This window comes from Bactrocera neohumeralis, chromosome 4 (assembly GCF_024586455.1).
Source record: "Bactrocera neohumeralis isolate Rockhampton chromosome 4, APGP_CSIRO_Bneo_wtdbg2-racon-allhic-juicebox.fasta_v2, whole genome shotgun sequence".
In the NCBI taxonomy this organism is placed as follows: Eukaryota; Metazoa; Arthropoda; class Insecta; order Diptera; family Tephritidae; genus Bactrocera; species Bactrocera neohumeralis.
Genome location: NC_065921.1, coordinates 35,221,237 through 35,244,578, shown reverse-complemented (window position 1 = coordinate 35,244,578; position 23,342 = coordinate 35,221,237). Strand labels below are relative to the sequence as shown.

Sequence of the window (23,342 nt, the reverse complement as noted above, 5' to 3'; positions counted from 1 at the left end):
TAAGATCTATAGATTTCGGCTACAGCTCATTGTATAACGCGAAAGATCGTGAAAAAATGCAAGTCAGTTGCAATAGGCACATTAATTCAGGACCGCGGGAAGGGGATCGTTCATGGTCTCCACTGTTAAATGTGGTAACACTAACGGTGAAACTTTTTCTCCGGGGACGCTTGTAACGTATCATTGTATTTCCTTTTCCTTTAATTTTCTTTAACGGTATCAGTGAACAGTGAGCACAATCAAATATTGTATTGTTTAAATAAGTTAGAAAACTGAAATTATGGATAAAAAAGAAGCCCAGTGGTGCATTTAAATGCAAACAACGCCTAGAAAGAGAAGATAGTAATCAAAAATTGTCCAAAATTTGGCAAGTTTTTTAGTCAACACTCTGCAAGTGCATCTGGCCAAAATATTTCTATTGATGGTGACTCTAATAATGTGATAACTGCAGTGTTGGTTGAGATGCCTACCGAAGAAGATTCGAGAATTATTGCAATTGAAGATACCTCCGCCACCGATCATGTGAACGCGGATGATGTTTGCATGACACATATAAGAGCGGAGGGGTTTGGAACCACAGACCTCTAAATTTTTTGAAAATATGTACGACAAATCTTCTTATGACTTGGGAAACTTCACGAACAAAATATTAGGTGATAGCGAAAAACTTCAAATTCTTGATTTGAGCCCTTTACAGCCATCAGGAACTTTCTCAACAGACATCAACCAGAACAGTAGGTGTTTTTCAAAATCGTATTACGTTTCGGTTCTAAATATCGGCCAATTAATCATTTTTGGTTGTGTTATGCCAAAATACTAGACGCTGCTGGTTATTTGATTCACATAGGAATAATGTTTGGTGTACAGCAATTCGAGATTTGAAGCACTTATCAAAAAGAATTAAACACAGTTGTTCGAGTGGCCATTAGGAAACATGTACCGTGCATGAATTTTGGAAAAAACGATACTAATACTGTCGACAAGGAACTTGAAAATGAAATTCGCAAAGAAGCATCATTTTGGAATATGGTCAAATGGATTTGAGAAGACATCAAGAAAACTTAAGTTAGGAAGGACACCACAGAAATTTGCTGTCCTTTGTAGAGCTTGTCGCCCGATATGATCACATTTTGCGGCAAGTTTTGGATATGACCAAAGGTAATATTATTTCTAAGTTATTTTTTATCATTTTATTTTGTTTATAATTATTATGTGTTATAAGATCTACAAGATATTTGAGTGCAACAATTCAAAATTAAATGATTGAGAACTTGGGGACCAAACTCGAAACCCATCTACTAGAACATATTAGAGCGTCACCGTTTTTTGCCATCATAATGGATACGACACAGAACATATCGAAGGCAGATCAGCTAAGCATTTTTGTGAGGTATGCAGCAATAACCAGATCGGAAAATGCACAGTAAATAGAAGTTAAAGAAGTGTTTCATGCTTTACAAAGCGACATCAATTCGGGCGACGCGAGTAAATTTTTAACAGAGACTAAAGCAAAGTTGCACATTTATAGAAAAGATTTCGAATTATCCAAGTGTAAAGTCTGTTAAACTGCAAGAAAATATGCTATCGATGCCCTTTTTCAAGAAAAAAAAGCAAAGAAAAGTTAAAAATATTTTGATGAATTAACTGCTGATCACCGGTTTCCAAACTGAAAAAAAAAATTTTAATTTGATATTTTCACTAATTTACTAGATTCAATAATATCTCAATTAGAGACACATCTTGTTGCTATGAGTGCAGTCTGTCATATATTCAATTTTCTAAATCCAAAGAAAATATTCTGATATAATCGACTCCGACATTTTGCTATAATATTTTTGCGAAAACTAAAGCTAGGAAAAAAATTTAAATATAATTGTTATTTAGTCAGTTGGTAAGCCCGACCTTTATATAGTAAACCCTTAAATCTTCTCTATTTGGTTTTATTATTTTGTTACTGTTTAATATTTTTATTACCTGCCCTGCAGTGCGCAGAAAAGAGCTTAAGTAGCTAAGTATTTTTAAAGTGTTTGTACATATAATGTATTTCATATTTTTATTTGAAACAAGAAAAAACGTTAACTTCGGCTGCACCGAAGCTAATGTACCTTTACAGGTGCATTTCTTTTAGTAAGTATGTGTTCAGTTTGTATGACAGCTATATGTTATAGTTAACCGATCTGAACAATTTCTTAGGAGATTTCATTGTTGCCTTAGAAAATAATCTATACCAAATTTGGTGAAGATACGTTGTCAAATGTGAAAGTTTTCCATACAACAACTTGATTCCGATCGTTCAGTTTGTATGGCAGCTATATGTTATAGTGGTCCGATATCGGCAGTTCCGACAAATGAGCAGCTTCTTGAAGAGAAAATGACGTTTGCAAAATTTCAAAAGGATATCTTAAAAACTGAGATACTAGTTCGTACGGATACAAGGAGGGTTCCTAAGTAAACAGGACTTAAAAAAAAAAGCGGAACAAATAGTTTTTTCGGCAAAATCAATTTATTTTATTCAAAATAGTCTTCTTTTGCTTCAATACAACTTTTTGCACAGTCCAAAAGCATGTCGAAAGAGTGTTTTAGCTCGTTGGCCGGTATGGCCGCCAGTATGCCGGTGCAAGCCTTTTGAATGGCCACTACGTCTGCACAACGCTTTCCTTTCATGGGCAAGTACATTTTACAGAAAAGGAAGAAGTCGCATTTGATTTTTGGTCAAATAATCGGTCACAATGATGTCCGTCGAATGTTGGATTCTGAGCAATTTTTGGTCGTCAGTCAATTTGTGCGGAACAAACCGTGTACACCCCTTTCGTAAGCCGAAATGTTTTGCAGATGTTCAATTCCATTTCCATGAATTTCAATGATGATTCTTTTGAGGAACTCACGCACAGTTTCGATGGAATTTCCGGTGATCACGGATTTTGATCATCATTTATGTTCTCACAACCACTTTGAAACGTTGAAACCACTTGTACGCTCTGCTATTAGATAGACAATCATCGCCATAAACTTTTTTCATCAATTGAAACGTTTCGGTAAAAGTTTTACCGATTTTAAAACAAAATTTAATGTTGACTCTTTGTTCGAAGCTCATTTTTGCACCGATAAAACAAACATACTGACACTTAAAATGCAATAACTTCACTTCCAATCAATGAAATGTCATGAAATTCTCACTGCACAAGCGATAAAGATAGCAGATTCTACCAGACCAGTCGACATATAAATGGCGGCACCAGGTTCAAAAAAAAATATTCCTGCTTGCTTTGGAACACACCTTGTATATACTGACGGACAGACTGATCTTTTATATACCTATATACTTTATAGGGTCTCCGACGTTTCCTTCCTTTTAAAAAAAATCTCCACCTCAAAATTTTGGCATAATTTAATCTATCACTTATTACATACAAGGTCTGTCGCAAAATAAACAGAACTGTTAAAAAAAACAACAAACAATTAATATTTTTCAAAAGTTATATTTTTTTATTCAAATGTAAACAAACTCCTTTTTCGATACGTTTAATATTTGCTCTTTGCTTTTACGGATGAATAATTTTACTGATCATAAATTTTGTAGTTATCCAGTACTTAAAATCTTTGATCAAATGTGAAAAGAGATCAATTTTTATTTCATAACTTCGCGAATAGGTTTTCGAATCGATAAAGTTTTTTAGTGACATCTTTGCTAAATTTCATGTAAAAAACTCCCATTTTCACTTCCTTTTTTGGATGAATAATTTAGCTGCTAATTCAAATTTTCCTATGCCCAGTACTATATACTCTGTGATCAAATTGAAAGGTGAATTTTTATTTAAACTTCGCGTGTTTTTCGAATTGATACATTTTGTTTCGTGACATCAATGCTAAATTTCACGTCAAAATATTTATTAGTATTTGAGATACGCGATATTGAACAAAGAAGTGCGATAATGCACCATCTCATACTGCATTGGTTATTCGTGATTATTTCGCTACATTGTCAACTTATATCGTGCCGCAACCACCGCATTTGCCTGATTTACCTTCGTGTAACTTTTGGCTATTCAGCTAATTCACATGACCACTCCGAGGACACCGTTTGACTCAATTGAGGATATAAAAGCTGATTCAAAGAAGGCTCTGATGGTTTTTCCAAGTGCTTTGATAACTGGAGAATTCGTTAGCATAAGTGTACGAGTATTGCATCGGGGGGAGGGGATTACTTTGAAGGAAATTAAATGGACAAAATTCACAATTTGATCACAGTAGTAAGTGCATAAAGGATCAGGATGACTATTTTGTAAGGAAATGGTTACAAATGAACTATTCGAAGTATTGCCCATCTCTAGTGAAAACTTTTTTCCATCTTTCTGGCAAAGCTCGAATTCCATTACGGTAAAACTATTCATCTTGTAATTCACTCCAAGAATTAAGCCATTTTTAAATGTCTCCTTGTGAGTGGAACTGGTTCTACGAAGGGTGCAAAGTGGAGAGATTTTAGGGGGTAGCGCAGGATTCCCATTTAAATATTTGTAGGTAGGTTTTAACGTGAGGCCTGCAACAGAACCACTTTTAGTGCCTCTCCTAGTATTGATATCATAAGGAACCCAACTTTCTTATAACTGAATTATTCCCATTGCATGCAGTCGCTTGGGGGTTACTGCTAATGCTGAAAAAACAGCCGTCAATTTTTTGACTGAAGAAAAAAGTCAATACAACATAGCATTTTTTCAATAGCCTGTTTTAACAGATCTCGCGTAAGTCGTGTCAAGGTGTCATGTTATTTTTGAACAGCGTTTATAAATCGTTAAACATTATTAAGAAAGTTCATGAGAAAATTATATAAGAATGTGTTTCGAGGGCTTAGCTCAACTTATGGTCAACATAATCGGCCTACTGAGTGTTCTATTCGCAACACCATCACTCACCTTAAAACCCAGCTTGTATTATTAGAAAATATCCGAACGAACAGACCTCGACCAGCGCGCAATGAAAAAAATATAACAGCCGTAGCTGATATTAAATTGAAAGCGTACAAGATAAAGCTTGTGCAAGAACTGAAGCCGCTCAACCTACCCAAGCGACATTCAAAAATGATCGCCGTCAATGACGACCGTTATCGCGCCATGATAACCGACTATTTGATGCCTAAAATCGAATCGCGTGATCCCGGCAACATTTGGTTTTAACAAGTTGGCGGTTTATTGAGAGAAGATTTCGGTAAGGAGATAATTTAACGTCCTATGTAAAGTCTAAAGTCTAAACGGACAATCCCGTTTTCATTCAGGCTTTTCAAACGAGTGATCGAAAATTGGACTCAACTGAAACGTAGCCGCGACGAAAGAGATAATGTTCAAAAATAATTGCCAAAGATAAATGTTTTATAAAATAAATGCTTTCGTACGATAATAAACGTTTCCCATCCAAATTGAAGTTTCTGTGTTTTTTCTTTGTAAAAGTAGGAAACCTCGAAATACATCACCTTTCTTATAATATGTCTTTCCTACCCCTTAAAGCCTTCCAGAAGGACTGGCCACTTCTGCTAGCGAGTGCTAACCATTGAAAATCCTCAGTCATTTTGGTAGATCCTCCCACATTTGGCTTGAAATCAAAGTCGTGTGTTCTTTCTTTTTTCTGTTCTGACTAAAGTATTAATAATAAAACTTTATTGATGTAATTAATTTATTTTGTTTACACAGAAAGTGCAAAGTGTTGTCTATCACTTGCATTTGCACCACTTTCGCTTCAGCGCAGCTTCACTTACATTTGTATGTATGTTCTATGTATATTAAGTATATTCAGTATGTATGTTATGTAAAGATAGAATATATAATCTATGTGTATATATACTAAGTGTTTAGTAACTTGTAAATTTTTGCTGTTTTTAATTTTTTTTTTAATTTACAAGACTTGTTAACAATTCGGAAAGAGTTTAACTAGAATTAGAAGTAAATAATCTTGGTTGGCGGAATTAATGTAATCATAACGGTAAATTTAAGGAAAAAGTGTTGGGTGTAATAATACAGCAATGCAAGTCAAAACCTATCAGTGATTATAACAGTACATAATTTTCATATGGCATTTATATAAGTATGTACTTATGTGAGTTTTGTATATATGTATGTATGTAAGTGGGGTTGCTGAGCACCGCTTTACAGTTAGTTTAACATTTTTTAGCTATTACTCTCTATGTGTGTGGTTAAATAATCGCTTTTGCTATTTAGTTTAAAATCTTACTTTCGTAGTTTTACAGTTACTGAGCTACAAGTATGTTATAAGTACCATGTACATATGTATGTGTGTAAGTATGTAAAGGTATGCAATTTTACAACTTACTTGTGAGTGTGAAATCATTGGCAGCATTCGGTGAGAGCAGCCAAAAGTTCTTCAAAGAATTGCAGTGTGTTTTAAGTAGTCAGTTTTGCTGAAGTTTTGAACTTTTTTCTTTAATTCACATGATTTTTTTTTTTACTTTTTCGCTTTATACAATGAAATATCTAAATAAAACGGTATTTTTACAATTTTACAGCTGTACAGAGTGTTGGTGCGCTCTCGCTCGCTCTCTCTCTTTCGTACAGTGTTGAATAGTTCTTTGCTTACAGATCAGTGGTCGGCATGAGAGGATCTGTCACTGTGTTGGTGAGCACGAAAAAAAAGTAGTCCAGTGAGAAATTGTAATTAAAATTAAGCAAATTTTATAAATAATTAAGAGTATAATGAAAATTAACAAAATGTCTTTTAAGGATATATTCCCTATTATCTTTAAAAGACGTGGAACATAAAAGGCACTGCATGGCACCAAAGGCATTTAGAATCATAAAATATTTCTCGCAGGGCATATTTGGTTTTGCGGTATAGTCCTGCGTAATGTTAATTCGTTGCTGGCTCGACAACGACTGAACGATAGAGCGTAAGCGTACGTGTGAAGTTAGTTTGCAAAATTTTGCTATGAAATGCCGACCACTATTACGGATCTAGACATTCTGCTGTTAATAAACTTATTTCAAATCAACCAAAAATTTGTTCATATATGATACATGGACGCCGTACACATGGTACAAGAAAATAATTTTGTATCACATGTGATACATTGGACAGGGAACCTGTTAACTTAGTTTCATTGAGAGAATCGTAGTTTTTGCTATAAATTATTATAACAGTACGCTTGTAATCGCACATCTAACAACTGTAGCATAATTGCTGGCAATAAATATTTTCGTTTTTATGTTTGTTTCTCCGTCGCTCATACTGGTTTGCTTGTTTCTATAATTTAAAAATGTTTTACAGCTGGAATTTCACCACGTGACGCAATTTGTGTGCGTTTTTAAAGCTTAGCTTGCTGCATGTTGTTTCTACTGTTTTTGCTTTTTTATTTATTTGTTTTCTGGCAATGTTGCATTTTTTAAATAAGTTAAAGCATGGTTTTTATAACATATATGGTTAATATGATCCTTCAAAATTTTGTTTTCCATAAATATAAAAACAATAAAAAATAAAACTTAATAAAATAAATTAAGAAAGTTTCTCAAATTATGTGTACAAAGCATTTTCATTGATATGTCTGTTTTTGTTTAAGCTAAAGAAAAGTAAAGAGTCACACTACTTTTATAAAATATTATTATTTTCCTGTCGACTTAAAATGTATATAAATGTATCTTATATATTTTAAATTTAGTTAAGTAACTAAACACAAATAAAAATTAAGCAATATCTGCAGATTTTCCCACTGACTTGGTGGCTTAAAATAAAAATTAGAATTTTCCATTTCTCTGCACAAAACTTCAAATAATGAATTTCGCTTAAGGAAAAACTATACTCAACATTAAATTAAGCTTTTTTATAGATGAAAAAATTGTTACGGTTGAGGCAGTTTACAATAATCAAAACGACAAAATCTACACAAAAGCTTTCAAAGACGCAAAAAATGTTCAATGATGGGTCCTCTGGAAGTTGGGAACTACATTTTGTGGTCAAAGTTGGAGAACATGGACCACAGAAATTCGGAGAATCTCAAAACAGCTTTGATTCGAGCAGCTTCGTCAATACCAACGAAAACTATGCGTGTACCTTTGCTCAATGTCCGAATCGTTTGAGCGATTGTGTGAAAGCAAAAGATGACCATTTCGACTAGTTGTCGAACATTGATTGTTAAAGTGTGACTTGTGGTTCGTTACGTATATTCCATATTTTGATCTGCAGCTTTTCAATACTAGTTATTTAATAAATGGTTCCAAAGTGATTTAATCCAAAAATATATTAATTGTTAATGAATCACTTCTGAATACCCATGAACTATATGTACATATATTGGATGCAGAATTACAAAGATTTATGTATATAAAATATATGTACATATGTGTATAAAAATTATACTACATAAGAACATTAAATAGATCGATCACAACTATAACTACAATTATAGTAGTATATTTCGACCTGTGTATGGTACAAGTTTGCAGACAAAAATATAATTCGAACTAGGGTTACGAACTTTTTTTTAATCAAAAATTGTTTATCCGAATTAGGTTTTTCATTTTTATATTCCGATCTTGGTACTAAAAGTTAATACGAGATCATATTTTTAATACAGGATGTTTGGCATCAAAAATTTAAAACTTTATTTTTTGATTCCAAAGTAAAAGTTTAAAGCTTATGGTTTAATAGTAAAATCAGAATTAAAAACTGATGATATATACACTAGGCATCAAATGAAAGTATAAATTTCGCGTTATACCATGTTCAGACCGACACTTAATCACACGATTTCGGCTGTTGAATGGATTATCCCACTAATCTTAAAAATTTATCAAGATTTCGCCATACAAAAATGACAGTTCCAAATCACTTCATTGAAATGATTTGAAACTGATCCACGCTAAATCTCTCTGTGCGACTCTGATTTTGCGCAATCTACTTGTCAGCACTGGAAATCTGTTACATTATCACAGCTGATTTAGACACTACAAAGGGAAAAAATGTAAACAAACAAATTTTTTTTAAGCAATGAATCTAATTTCATCTGAAAATCGACTTAACAAATGAAAAAATGCATCCATTATTTCTATTATATGGAAAATGTTAAAAAACGCCGTCTTTTTATTTCAAAATACTATATGACAATCTTTTCTTTTGATAAATATTAAGCGATGTGAATTCTTGAATGACAATAACAGCTGTTTTTTGATCTTTCTAACGGCAGTGAGAACACTGTTGAGTTATGAAATGCTTAAATATAATCTAATCTTTTAAATTTTCTGTCTGAACATGGTATTACGTTATTTCCATGCAGATTTATTAAAATACATAGGTGTTTACTAAGAAATTATAAATTAAGATATCTTCTTCCAGGAGTAGAAAAAAATTACCTCGCCCTCAAAATAGGGATTCTTAAACAAAAGGTGGTGAAATAAAAGTAAAAACTTTGAAAAAATGCAAAACACTTGGTGAAAAGTAAATTTAGTAATTACTATTCTCATCTTTGCTCTGAATTACAGCACGAAGACGTTTTGGCATGCGTCGAAACAAATTTTCTAATATTTTCATTGGAATATTATCCCATTGACGCTTCATCTCTAAGAAACGATATTCCAAGATTGTACGGCTGATTTTTGGTATTTTGAAATAAAAAATTTAGCACAAATCCTCAACTGGAATTAAATCCGCTGACTTAGCTGGCAGGTTAGTTTTTCGATTAAGCATTCTTCAAAAAAGCGGGTAGACAGACCGGACTTGCGTTTGGAGTCGTTATGTTGTTGGAAGTTAAACGAAACCAAATTCAATTTTTCTGCACTTATTGTCAAATTTTCGCTAAGAGTGGCAACACAGGAAGCACCCGTCATTCGTTCGTCGATTTTAACTAAACTATATACACCGTATTTTGAAAAACAGCCCCAAACCATGAGATAACCTCTTCCATGCTTGACTGATATTTGTATGCGCTGTGGTTTTAAGGGGTTACATGGGTTCTTCTTCATGAGTTTACGGGTTTCAAAAAATCAATTTTAAATATTGTCTTTTAAATTTTATAACACCTCCAAAATATTATAATATATTGTCTTAAATTTTCGAGTTGATCCGTGTAATAGCTTCGGAGATACAGCCTTGAGAACTTGTGTGCTCGAGGCTAGCTGGGCTAAGTTCGTCGTCTTTATACGCGTTTTTCTCGAAACTGTGTTTGTGAAGTTGGTTGGCTAAATTTCTCGAGAACTACTCAACCGATCTTCATGAAATTTAAACAAGTCTTTGAGATGCAATTCTTAAAGACTTGATGAATTTTATTTTTGATTACAAATATTTGAAAAAAAAATGTGGCGAAATTTTCACTGAAATTTTAATTTTTTGTAAAACTGTCTAGCCAAAATCCAATTTTCAGTTTTTGTTTCCTTCGTCCAAATTCAAAGTTAAGGTTTTAACTAAAATACATATTTTTTCACTTTAGATGATCTTGTAAGAAATTATCCTGCCAACACGGGCGCATCTTTTTTCCGAGGGGTCACCGGACCGAATTTATAATATTTTTTTCCAAAAACTTTAGAATTTCTTTTTTAATAGTGTATTTTTGTAACAATAAAAAACATTTCATTTTTATATGAAAAAACTTTTTGATAAAAGGGTGTTTTTTACCCGAGGAAACCTATGTAACCCCTTAAGCAATGAGAAGGTTTACACCACTCTCGCCTGACACGTTTGAACTCCTTACCTTGAATTTGAGTTCATCGAACCAAATCACTTCATCCCAAAATGTAGTTGGCATATTTAGATTTAGTTTTGCACAGCCTAGTCTTTTTTCCTATTCACTATGGAAATCATTGGTCGTGTTTTGCGACATATTGTAGTTTTTAAAACCAGATGTTCGTAGTTTCCTTTGCATTGTACTGTTGGAAAAATCAACAGCTCCTCGATCAAACCCAAGGTCTTTCAGGGTTTCCAGCAACTTTTCTTCGTATAAGTCGCTCAGCAAGTATAGCAATTAGGCTTGGGACCTCCACCGTATAGTCTTGTATGTCTTCTTTTTCTTGAAGTTTTCAAAAATATTTCTTGCCCCTCCGATAAAATTGGAATATTTTTCAGATATTTTTCGACACGTTTCACTTCTCTTTCCATCTTCTTCTATAAAGTTCTGTATTTCTTCAGTTTATTCAGTGTTTTTAACTAAGAACAGAACTAAAAAATATTCACCTTAACAGAAATTCATTTAGGAATTGCAAATTTATTAAATCTGTAGTAAAATTCAGTTTAACCTTGAAAGAAATGAACCAGAACTAAAATTATACTTTCATTTGACGCGCACTCATAGGCTCACCAGCGAAGATCACGGAAATAGTTTTTGCGCATAAATAATAAGTGCAAATTTTACTTCAACTGATCATTTACATATCGGTGCATCTTCATGAAATGCTTTATGGATTTATTCTTAAGCGAAAATTTGGGAAGTAAATGATCTGAGGGCGCAAGTATGTAATATACATATGTATACAATTTACGCTTTCATTTGATGCCCAGAGTAAATTAAAATTTTAAATTTTAAAAATGATATAAACATTTTATTTTTTTCAGTCAGATATTTGGGATTAAAATTATAATTTTTTAAATTAATAAAAATATAAATAAAAATATAAATTTTAAAATAATAAAATTTAAAATAATTTAAATATTTCATTCAAATTTGGAATAATTTTTTTTTTAATCCGGTGTGTGGTGTTAAAAATCAAAAATTTATTTTTAATTATAATAAAATAGTCGGGATTGCAGAATAAAAAATAATAAATGGAAAAACCAATTCAATTACTGTTAGTGCATTATTTGCAACCCTGATTCAAACGAACTGCGTAGTTTTCAAACAACAAGTTTTGTCGTCATTTATTTTGCGCCGAAAATATTGTAATCGTAATGCTTGTCTGTAAACGTAACGCACCAAGTACCGCAATATCGCTATGTGATTGTGTGTGTTTAATAAAAAGTGCGCATGGAATTGTTCTCTTAATTGTATTTGCTTATCTGAAATATTGTTAAACTTTTTAGTTTTTTAAGAAAGCTTATTATTTTTTAAAAGTTGCTTATTTCCGAAAATTTACACAATTGGTGTTTTTGTTTTAATTCTGTTTGCAATTTTTACACTTTTTTTGCTGTATTTGACATCAAGTTCAGTGGTTTATATATGTAATCGTATTGGTATTTTAGTTAATAAAATTACTTAACTGTTAATTAATTGTAATGCATTTTCTTATATATTTGTTGTTTTTATTTATTTAATTAATTAATGTTTAAAGTCAACTATTTTACGTTTTTCGAATTATGAATTGTTCTATATTAAAAGGTTTTAATGCCGAATGGCTTAAGGTACTTTAAGTATTTCAATTACAATTGCACGGGAATGTGCGAGAATTACACCAAAATATACATATTCCACAGAGCATTGCTTCTTTCTATTTTAATCTTGCACATTCTACTGTTTTTCTTCATTTGTGGCACCTAATTAGAAGAGCTTGGACCTTGTTTTGACGAGTTAAAAAAAATGTAATAAAATTAAAAACTGAATTAAAAAAATGTATGAGTTTAATTCGGTTTGGTCACAAATAATGGATATAATAACCCAACTGAAAAATAACTGTTTTATCAAAAACCCGCTCTATGAAGAATGAGACAGAACTAAGAAGCTACACAATGTCACTCGCTTTTTTTGTAAGTTAATTTTAAGAAAGTAACATTATTAACTTATTTAATAATTTTATTAATTTATGATTTGTCTTTAAATTAGATAAATTTCTAGACGTGTGCTTTCCAAAGGGCTGACTAGCCAGCCAGATATACAGATATACAGATTTGAATCCATCTAAGTCCTTTTGTGGGATTATCCGAAAAACTAAATGGATGCAATCAATCCTAAGTATGCACAAAGCAAACATTTGTGTCGAATGACACTGCACGAGATGCCCGGAAAAGTAAAGGTAGATGTCGACGATAAGGGCGGTTCTAGATTGATCTTGTTCATAAAATGGTCAAAATAAATTGTTTAAGACCGAAGGGCACCCTGTATGCATAATTTTAAATTGTTAATCTCAAAACCTCTTATCAAAAGAAGAAGAAGGTAGTGGCCTTTTTAACAAAAATGAAAAATTTGTATTTAAAAATTTTTAAAAACCAAAATTTGGTAGAATAAGCAAGCTTTGCAAGCTGCTCTTAGTTCTCTGGCGTTATTTGTATTTTTACCTAAAAGTAGACAATAAAGTACTCACTTACTTATACATATAATAAGCTCATATTTTTAATTCCCAATTAAAGGCAAAGTAAGGTTGTCACAATTGTAATTACTTGGGCATCGATCAACTGATTTTCTGGTTTTTATCAAATGTCAAAACGTTCCACAATAAATATATTGGTAAACTTCTCATGCAGGTTGATTTTCGTTTAAAGCTTAGTACGCAGCTCTCAAGAAACGTAAAAACTTCATATAAAAAAACGCTTAAGAAACGGTCAAGAAACTTTCCTGCCATAAATTTACTTGTGCTAGTACGCAGCTCTCAAGAAATCAAGTACTAATTTTTGATACTTTTTTTCAGTAAAATGTGAATATGGCAAACCTGGCTTTGCGAAGAAACATCAAATCAACAATTGTTTCTTGAAGGAAATTCGAAGTAATCGTCAAATTCATCCTAAATTAGTTGAAATCATTATTATGAAGTATATTCCATTTTGAAATGTTGTATAAAACCTACCAGTCATCAACAACATTTCTTAAATCTCTATGAAAATAGTTATGTTGCCATACACATACACACATACATATTACGCACAAAGTTTGTTTTCTTTGTTTATTCTCTCTTGCTCTTCTAATGTAGATCATTCCCAATGCATAACCAGCTGTCAAAGTTACTTGAGAAATAATGCATTTTTTTTCTTGAGCAATTACTTGAGAGCTGCGTACCAACCTTAAGGAATAATGTGGTTACAATACAGTGTGCTACTAAAGTCATGATACAGCAGGTGAAAATACTTTTTCACTTACATGCTTATTATTGAAGACTTATATTTTGAGAGAAACGTAAATTAGTTCCAAACCCGATACCATAAAAATTATGTTATACGTGATTGTTAAAGCGCTCTCATCTGATCTATTTTGACTTTGGGGACGAGATTTTTTCTTGTGTATTTTACCTTTTTTTTTGCAGAACTAAAGTATACACCTAAGAAGACCCTAAGTTAGTTGTAGGTTTACAGGAAAATAGCTAAAATATTGTTCAGAAACCGGTCTACTATTCAATATGACATTGGCTGCTTTAAAAAACGGGATCAGGTTGAAAAAGAAAAATGACTGGATTCGGTAGAGGGGTGGAGAGTCAAGACAAACATTTTGGCGGGACGTGTTTCTGTGAGTGGTGCACGCCGACAATGCAGCGTTCGTTAGAACAGAGGTACGCGATTAAACTCTGTGTGAAACTCGGTAAATCAGCGACAGAAACTTTTGATATCTTCAAGCAGATTTACTCAGATATTGTTTTAGCAAGAAGTGGTACGTTTCGGTAACACCAGGCCTTTTTGGAGGACCGGGCAGAGTCGCTGATAAAGACCGTGCTGGGGGACCTGCGACTTCGACAGACCTTAACTAAGTATTCGCTTAATTGCCCAGATGTGAAATTTATCAAACTATGTGGGTCATAACATTGTGACGGAGCACTTGATGGTCCCCAAAAGTGCTCACTGACGACCAGAAATTGCGGCGAATGGAAGTGTGCCAAGAATATTTGAACTTGTGTGAACGTGACCCCCAATTTTTGAAGAACGTATTCACAGGTGACGAGTCATGGATCTTTGAGTATGATCCCGAAGCAAAGAGGCAATCTCCCGAGTGACACACGCCACTTTGAAAAGAGAGAGGGGATCCAAGCAGCATGCACCTCGGCGCTCAAGGCTATTCCGGAGAATGCCTTCCATGACGACTCAATCCTATTACTTTCCGCACAAACCCTGTGCGCCCAACAGTTTTCTATTTTTTCTTTTTATCAGATAAAAAATTTCTATCTCGTTTCCAACTATTTTAAAAAAAATTTCGGTTCATAGGTTTTATAGGAAACTGAATGGAAAATGAACTTCTACGGTTTTTTCGTTAACTTAACTGTTTCGAAAATATTAATGGTTGAAGTTTGACTAATTTAAGGCAAATTTGTTATTTTTTCTTTTGAATTTTATAATTCAATGAGAGAACATCATTTTAAATTGCAACGCTTATAGTTTTGTGGAAAATTTTCTGCTGAACAAAAACGGTTTATATGAATTTTCGATTAAGTTAAGAGATATTTATCGTCAAAAATCAACGAAAAAACAAAAAAATTATAATAAAAAATTTTAAAAATAAATTTAAAAATAAGGACAGTAAGTGTTTACAGAGGAGCGAGTTTTCTGCTAAACTTGAAACTTTCGATTTATAATAATGTTTTTTCGCTGTTATAAAATTTTTTTAAAAATATCCAAATTTACTAAACCTGCTTCCACAGAGTCCTGACCTCCACCCCATTGAACACTTGTGAAAGAAATGGAAGAGAACCCCCAGATAATTAAAAATTCAAAGCAAACTCGACCTAACTGCAGCTTTACAGGAAGAGAACAAGCTTGAAGAAATCTTTTTGGAACACTTAGTTTGATCTCTACCTAGACGACTTAACGAGGTTATCAAAATTAATGACCATCAAAATAAATATTAAGATGAAGATAAATTTAATAATGTTTTAATAAAAAAAAAAACAAGAAAAAATGTTGACTTCGTTAGTATCGAAGTTATAATACCCTTCACAGGTGCATTTCTTATAGCATGAAAAGTGTAAAACGATATTTATCTTGATTTTCATCGGTCATTTTGTATGGTAGTTAGTGCTATAGTGATCCGATCTGAGCAATTTGTTCGGAGATCGTAGCGCTACTTTAATCAATAATCTGTGCCAAATTAAATGAAAATATCTTTTCAAATAAAAAATGAAAAGGAAAATGTTCATTGATGCGACATGAATGCAAATGAATTTTCAAGTAATGACATGCATTGAGTTCACATAAGAATTGGCGCATCAGAAGAAAGTCTTTTTTGTCTTGAATTTTTGCTGAAACCATAATGGTAATGACGATGCGAACTCTTGATACAGCGCAAATGGATTTAGAACTTTGTTGTTAAATTTAGTTAAATTTTCAGTTTTTCCAATATTTTAGTATTTACCAGAAAAGTGGCGAGGTCAGGAGATTAAATCAAAATGTTAAGATATGAGAGATAAAATGCAGCCGAAGATCTCTTGTTAGCAAGACCAAAGGGAGAACAGAATTTTTTTTAAATGAATGAAAAACAGAAAAATTCGAAAAAGTTTGAAATTTTAATGTTTTTTTCAAAAACGAACTTGATAAATCGAAAAGTTCTAAAGAACATTAAATTAAACACTGTCGCTTTAGGCCGGTACTGAAGTCTCTTGGGTTTGTAAAGAAACACAAGCAAGTCCAGTCCTTTTGACGTCTAAGCCACTACTTTTGAACCCAAAACAAAATATTACCGATATTAAACTCATATAATCAAATGTACAACAAATCACTACAATTCCAGCCAATTTAAAGAATCGAAACTAGTTTTATAGCGCATAAAATTTTCTTAAAAATATATAGCAGGGTTGTATTTGCATATTTTCATTTGCTGAACGGCGTCTTATCGTAGGAAGACTGATCTTCATGGCCAACAGGAACAGGATATTAGCTCTGTACAAATATTAATTCGGTTTTTGGATTGCTTATCTTACGTTTGTTAGTATGTGTGTGTACACCGCGGTGTATTCGGATTTTTTGAATTTTTTTCAAAGCCACAAATACGCATTAGGTAACTGTGTGTTTGTGCGCATTAGTATTCATGTTGCAGGCCTGTATGCCAGTGAACTAACGGCCCTTATATAAGTGTATATATGTATGTATATATTTGAGTAAATAAGTGCAGTTAATATGCTCTAGATACTAGTTGGAGATTCCTTTTGCATTTACAGTAATGATTTTCAACTTTTTTATAATTCTGTACATTAGTTTTTTAAAAGTTTGGGTTTGGAAATATTTAAGTGGTGGAACTTTACATTTTTGGGAAGTAAATATTCGTTAATTTTATTCTATTTCATAATTCTTATTTTTTTTTGTTTATTTTATACTTCTGAATTCCATGTGCCGCTCTCAGTTTGCCTGCTGTCTCTCATTTCAGCTTTACAAAGAAACATTTTCAATTATATAACATGGATTTGTTTGTTATTTTACAATTTATTTATTTACTATATTCATTATATTCTCTTTTATGAAAGCTAACAACGTGGACGGACGAAAACAATGCCAAAAGTTACATATCTACTACTTCAAACTACTGCAGGCCACGCCTCAGCCGCATTACTCTTCAATATCACATACGTTTGTATGTATGTAAGTTTGTACGCATCTACTGGATTCATATCGCTACTGCTCTAGTTCGCTTTTCTAGTTTTATGCTTTTTAAGTATTTTTTTGTTACTGTTTATTTATTAATTTTAGATTTTACGTATTTAATTTGGCGAAACTTGACTTTTTGTTGCCTTTTATGGATTTTCAATGAATTTATTGCAATACACACATTTAGTTTTCAAGAAAAACATTTTATCAAAAACTAAAAAGTTAAAAAACAATAATTAAAGCAATTAGTTGCACGACACTTGCACCTTGCAGCCAAGCCCAAACCAACCGATTACGGCTATACCTACACAGGTATGGACATTAGGCTGGGCCAAAAAAAAAAACATTTTTTTCTTATACACCGCGAAAATATTGTCCGAAAAGCCGACATTCCAAAAAATAAGTTAACTTCGGCTGTACCGAAGCTTGAATACCCTAGACAGTTCTCTCAAGAACTTGATTTTGATAGCTCAGTTTATATGACAGCCATATGATACAGTGGTCCAATATCGGCGATAAGGATAAATAAGCAAATTCTTAGTGAAAAAATTACGTGTGCAAAATTTCAGAGCGATAACTCAAAAACTGAGGGACTACTTCGCGTATATACAGACAGACGGGCAGACAGACCCAGAAGGCTAAATCGACTCACCTCATGGCGCTAATCATTTACATACATGCATATATTTATTTCATTTTAAAAGTCTATCAATTTTTACTAAGTCGCCTCAGAGTGGTCCAAAGTCTGGCAAATAAAAAACAGTTTATATTTTCATGTTTTGTGAAGTCAAAAAAGGCTCGTGACATAATCTGCAGCTCCAATAGTGTCGCGAGTACCATTATCTACCGTTACAAGAATTTATATGATAATGGATAACTTAAAAAATATTTTTCATTTGTTTAAACATCCTTATAAGAACATTGAAAACATTTATACCTTAAATTTTACTAAAATTTCCCCATTTTTGCTTTATAATCTTTTTATTTCGCCACATTCCAGGACAGATTGTCGCTTCACACCAGTAACCGCTTAACTCAAAAAGCCACTACATTTCATATTAGATGACTAAATAGAACAAGGCGCCTAAAAGTATGCAACCTTTCTTGCAGTAAATTTCCAAAGAAAATTTCTAACGGAAAGAAGGCTTGGCATTCATTGGCTGCATGTGGAAGAAATTGTAATTATAATAAAAATACTAACAAAAAAATATTTAATACATTAGAAAAAAAAAAATAAACTAAAAATAACTAAAACCAAAATAGAATTTAAAAAACTTAAAAAAAAGTTACTAAAACAAAACAAAAAAATTTGATAAATTATTTAAAAAATAAATTTAAAAGAATTACAAAAATTATAATTGTTTCATAATATAATAATAATTTAATTATGTTAAGACTAAAAAATATTCAAATATAAAAACTATAATAATAAAAAAAGAAATTAAAAATAAAATTAATCAATTATTAAATGAAAGTGTAAAAACAGAAACAAAAAACAAACTAAAGAAACATTTATAATTAAAGAACATTTTAAAAAATAAAGTATTAAAAAAAATTACACAAATTTAAAATATAAATTTATTTTTGTTTTTTAATAAAATACTATTCAAATATTAAAACCATAGTAATAAAATTAAGAAATAAAAAATAAAAATAAACAATTTTTAAATGATAGCGTAAAAAAAGAAACAAAAACAAAGTAAAAAAAAAACAAATATTGAAAAACATATATATTTTTTTTTAATAAAATAACATTTAAATGAACGCGTAAAAAAACCAATTAAAGAAACATTTGTTATTAAAGAATATTAAAAAAATATAGTATTAAATATTAACTAAAAATTTTAAATAAGAAAAATACTATTTTTTTTTATAAAATAATATACAAATATTAAAACTATAGCAATAAAAGTAAAAAAATTAAACAATTATTTAATGAAAGTGTAAAAAACAAACAAAAGAAATTTAAAAAATTTCTTATTAAAGAATATTAAATAAAAAAACTTAGTACTAAAAAAAGTAACTAAAATGTAAAATAAAAAAATTAAGAAATATATAAATTCATATATTGAAACTGCATTAATAAAAATAAGAAAATAAAAATATTTAAATAAAGATTACTCACAATTAAAAAGAATTTATTAATAATAAACAAATATGAATAAGAACAACAAATTAAAAAAATATAAGATGAATAAACTATAAACTTATATATGTGCATATAATTTTAATATGTAAAATATAATTTATATTAATGGGGAAGGCATTTTCCACTCCTTCACCAGCAAAAAGAAATATTAACGCCAATAAAAAAAATTCCATTATCGGATTATGCTCTATTTTAAGGTGTTCAGCTTTCACATCATTTCATCTGTATTGCATTCCACAGCGTATGTATGTATGTATTTCTGGATTTACTAAGTACATCGTCTATTGCACTTTTCTTTTTAATTTTAACGTGAAACGAAGAACTTTCTGCCCGCGGGCACTGCTATAATTCCAAAACTTTGTTCTGCACACTCGTGGTGACTCTCTCAACCGCAAACGCTAAACTATTTTTTTTTTGTAAGCAATGTTATTGTAATGCACTGCTTAAGTGGGTGCAAAAGAGTTCTAATTTAAAAACTTGGAATATTTGTTATAAAACTTCGTTCACCACACACACACACACACCTGTATGCCGCCTTGCGTACATAAAACTTGTTTATATGCTAATTAGTTGTTGTAATTTATATAGTTCAGTTTAGAATAGTAGAGTGAGAGTAGAGTTTGAAAACGACTTAAACGACTTAGACACTAGCAATAATAAAAAGTTACAGTTTATTTATTGATTTTCTGGTTGTTTGTTGCTTTGTTATTTAATATAACTAATTTTTATTTATTTAATTGATTATGCTTTAATGTTAGGTAATGGGAATATAATAGTTTATAAATAGGGGAGCAGAATATATATTTATATATGTATATATATATATATATTTATATGTATGTATATATAATCACATTTAAAAATAAATGTTTTACCATAGTTTAAAAACAATTTTAATTTACATTTGTTTAAGAATACTTTTGCTTTTTATTCAATTCAACGTATTACAACTCAATTCCATACGCTGCTTACGCTGATAACGGCGAACCTAACGTTCGTGTGCACACGCTACGCGCACCGTTCCACTAGCTCAGTACAAGTTCTTTGCGTTGCACGTTTCTTTTGGTAAGCACTTTCTCAATTTTCGTTAATTATTCTCTTTTCTTTTTTGTTTTTGTTTCATATTTCAAACGCTGTCGATAAAGCAACGTTATGTGGAGTTTAAGTTAAGTTTGAGTTAAGTCAAAAATGTGTATATTTATAAGTTAAGTTTTAGTTTAATTTTGCTTTTTCATTTTGATTTTAGAAATCATTGCAAATTCTTAATCAACCGTTAAAATATTTATAAATTTTCATAGTATGTAAGTTTATGTTAAGTTGAATAATTTTTTCTTTTCTAAAAATTTAAAAGCATAAATATTTGTTTATATTCAATAACTAGTAAGTTTTAGTAGAGAATAGTTGTTTTTTAAAAACGCACTTGTTTCTTTTGCTAATCGTAATATATTTGAAATTTTCATTATTTTTGTTTTTATTATGTATGTATGTATATCTCTTTTGGCTAAGTAACGTAATGAACGTATTTCGAAAATGCTTTTTAATTCGCATTGTAACTAACCTATAGTTGCATAATTCTTTTGTTCTTGTTTTTTCTTTTCAGTTTTTGGCTATAATTTTTAATTCATAATTAAAAATATATACTATCAAGTTTTTATGTATATATATGTATGTATATACGTACAATATAAATAGAGCTCTCGTTTACTACATGCAAGTGTTTAAAAAGTTTACAAGGTGTTTTTTATTAAATTTGCTATTTCTCAACATTATCCAATACTTTCGTTTTTTATTTATATTAATTTCAGCTAAAATAGTTTCAGTTAAGTTTGTTTGTTCTTGTTTTTATAGTTTATAGAAGGCTTCTTTAATAAGTTCTCTTAGTGTTGCGAATTAATTTCAAGTTTCTAATTCTTCAAATTCTTCGAATTCTTCAAGACGACACTGCACATTTACGTGCGTGCATTTCGCCATTCGTTTCTACTTAAAAAAATAAAAACAACAAAAAAAAACCAAGTTAAAACACGAAAATGTTGTGTTTGCTGTTTTTTTCTTTTTTTGTTTTTTGTAAAAAATAAGTAACATTACCATTTAGTAATCATTAATATATGCTTAATAATTTCACTACATCCTTTGTTGGTATATATGTATATATAATATTTTAAAAATTCTTCGTAAGACTTAAACGACGCACTGCTTAGTTATAAGAAAAGAGAAAAAACTCCAACAATTCGTAAAAAGTGTTTTGATGTTATACTTTGTTGTTGTTGCTACATAAGTAGTTAATCGATTTAATAGTTAGTTAATAGTTAATAGTAGTAATAGTTAATTCCTCACTTACATATAAATATATTTAGAAGGCAAAAAAGTTTTATTTTCTGGTGCATAAATATTATTAAATATGAAACATGCTCCTCCTTCTCCTCCTGCCCACCCCCACTTCAACAGTTCAATTAAGTTTAAATGTAAATTGTTTGAATTTGACCTATTCGGGAACTGCATTTCGAGAAGAGGAGGAGAAGTAGAGTTGCTACAAGTTTTCTACAGAACCGTGCAATAGCAAAAGTAAAAAAATTAAATTCATTGTACATTGTACAGTACTTTATCTCTTTAGGAGTAATCAAAAATATGTGTACATATTCCATGTTATGTAATCGTAAATAAGACCTACTACAATTCTATTTCAAAAAGATGCGAATAGAAAGTTTCACTCAGTTTGATAAAGCTATTCAAAGATTTACAATTAGTCATAGGTTATAGTTGGTTTGCTTTCCGTCATTTCGGTTTTGGAATATATGTATATGCATATGTATGTGCAACACATATGCGTAAGTACCTATGTATATGTATATATACATATATATATGTGTTATATATAAACAATACCTAAAAATTGTGTATTTACATGCATTTAGATTTATCTTGTGTATATAATAAGTATGCATGTGTTGTTGTTGCAATTTCACTTCATTTGCTACATTTTGACAAAATGGTAAACAATCGTACGCCGCTTTATACAAGATTTGCGGCACAAAAGCTTTCGTGTATGCAGAGAGAGCTTTCCTTGCTTGCTGACTGGCTACTGACTTGTTCGGTTTTATTCCGCAATTGCTTCATTTCCACAGCTCATTGTTGGTTTTGACCCAAATGGTAGGTAAATATGTTACTGTTATTGTTGTTGTTTGCACCACTCGCGCTGGCAAGCTCATTTGTCATGCTTGCTGTTGACATTTCACTGAAAGTAGCAGAAATCTTACTGTTATTACACAAATAATTGCAGGTGAGAAAGTCAAATCGCGGACGGATCCATGTACTGAATGCGAATTTCTTAGCAAGAATTTAATGATTAAATTTGCTTGAATTTTTTTCTATGTTAAATGTTGGTCTTAAGACAGAAGGCTTGTTCAAAGGCTTCATGTTTAATAACTACAGAAAAATTCTCCCGAAAGCTACATATGTAGAGGTCCACAGCAGTTTATAGCTCTCAAAGTTGAGGCCACTGACTCCGAATTTCGGTATTATATTTTAATAATTTCGACTCGTTGTTGGATCGTAAATATTTCCATAACGAAATGGCAAGCCTTAATAAAGAGTCAATGTCAAAAGAACGGGAAAAATATGGCTTCATTTGCTGTCCCTATCGGTCCACTTTTGTAGCGTCCCTATTGAAACCCCCATTATAAGATGATGTTTGTGGTTTCAGTCGGCCGAAATCCTTAAATATGTTATATGATATTTTCAAACGCCGATTTCGATAAGTTTTTAAACATTTTCATGTATATTATAA

At 31.2% G+C, this 23,342-nt stretch overlaps 1 protein-coding gene and 1 long non-coding RNA gene across 7 annotated transcripts in view; both read right to left on the bottom strand.

Moving 5' to 3' along the window:
* Nucleotides 1-5,603: 5,603 nt before the first annotated feature.
* On the bottom strand, nt 5,604-18,688 carry LOC126754969 (uncharacterized). The gene is made up of 2 exons (XR_007666433.1): nt 13,932-18,688; nt 5,604-13,409 (listed from the first exon to the last, which is right to left on the bottom strand). It is a non-coding gene; the product is annotated as an uncharacterized LOC126754969 (long non-coding RNA).
* Nucleotides 18,689-20,259: 1,571 nt separating this feature from the next.
* Nucleotides 20,260-23,342, bottom strand: part of LOC126757601 (uncharacterized) — a 135,920-nt gene continuing 132,837 nt past the window's right edge. For 5 of the 6 annotated variants that reach the window (XM_050471618.1, XM_050471621.1, XM_050471622.1 and 2 more), the window contains one exon: nt 20,260-22,790. In XM_050471618.1, coding sequence (XP_050327575.1) covers nt 22,682-22,790 — 109 coding nt within the window. In that variant the 3' untranslated portion in view covers nt 20,260-22,681. The remainder of the gene's footprint in view (nt 22,791-23,342) is intronic. The other variant, XM_050471620.1, reaches the window with a different exon arrangement.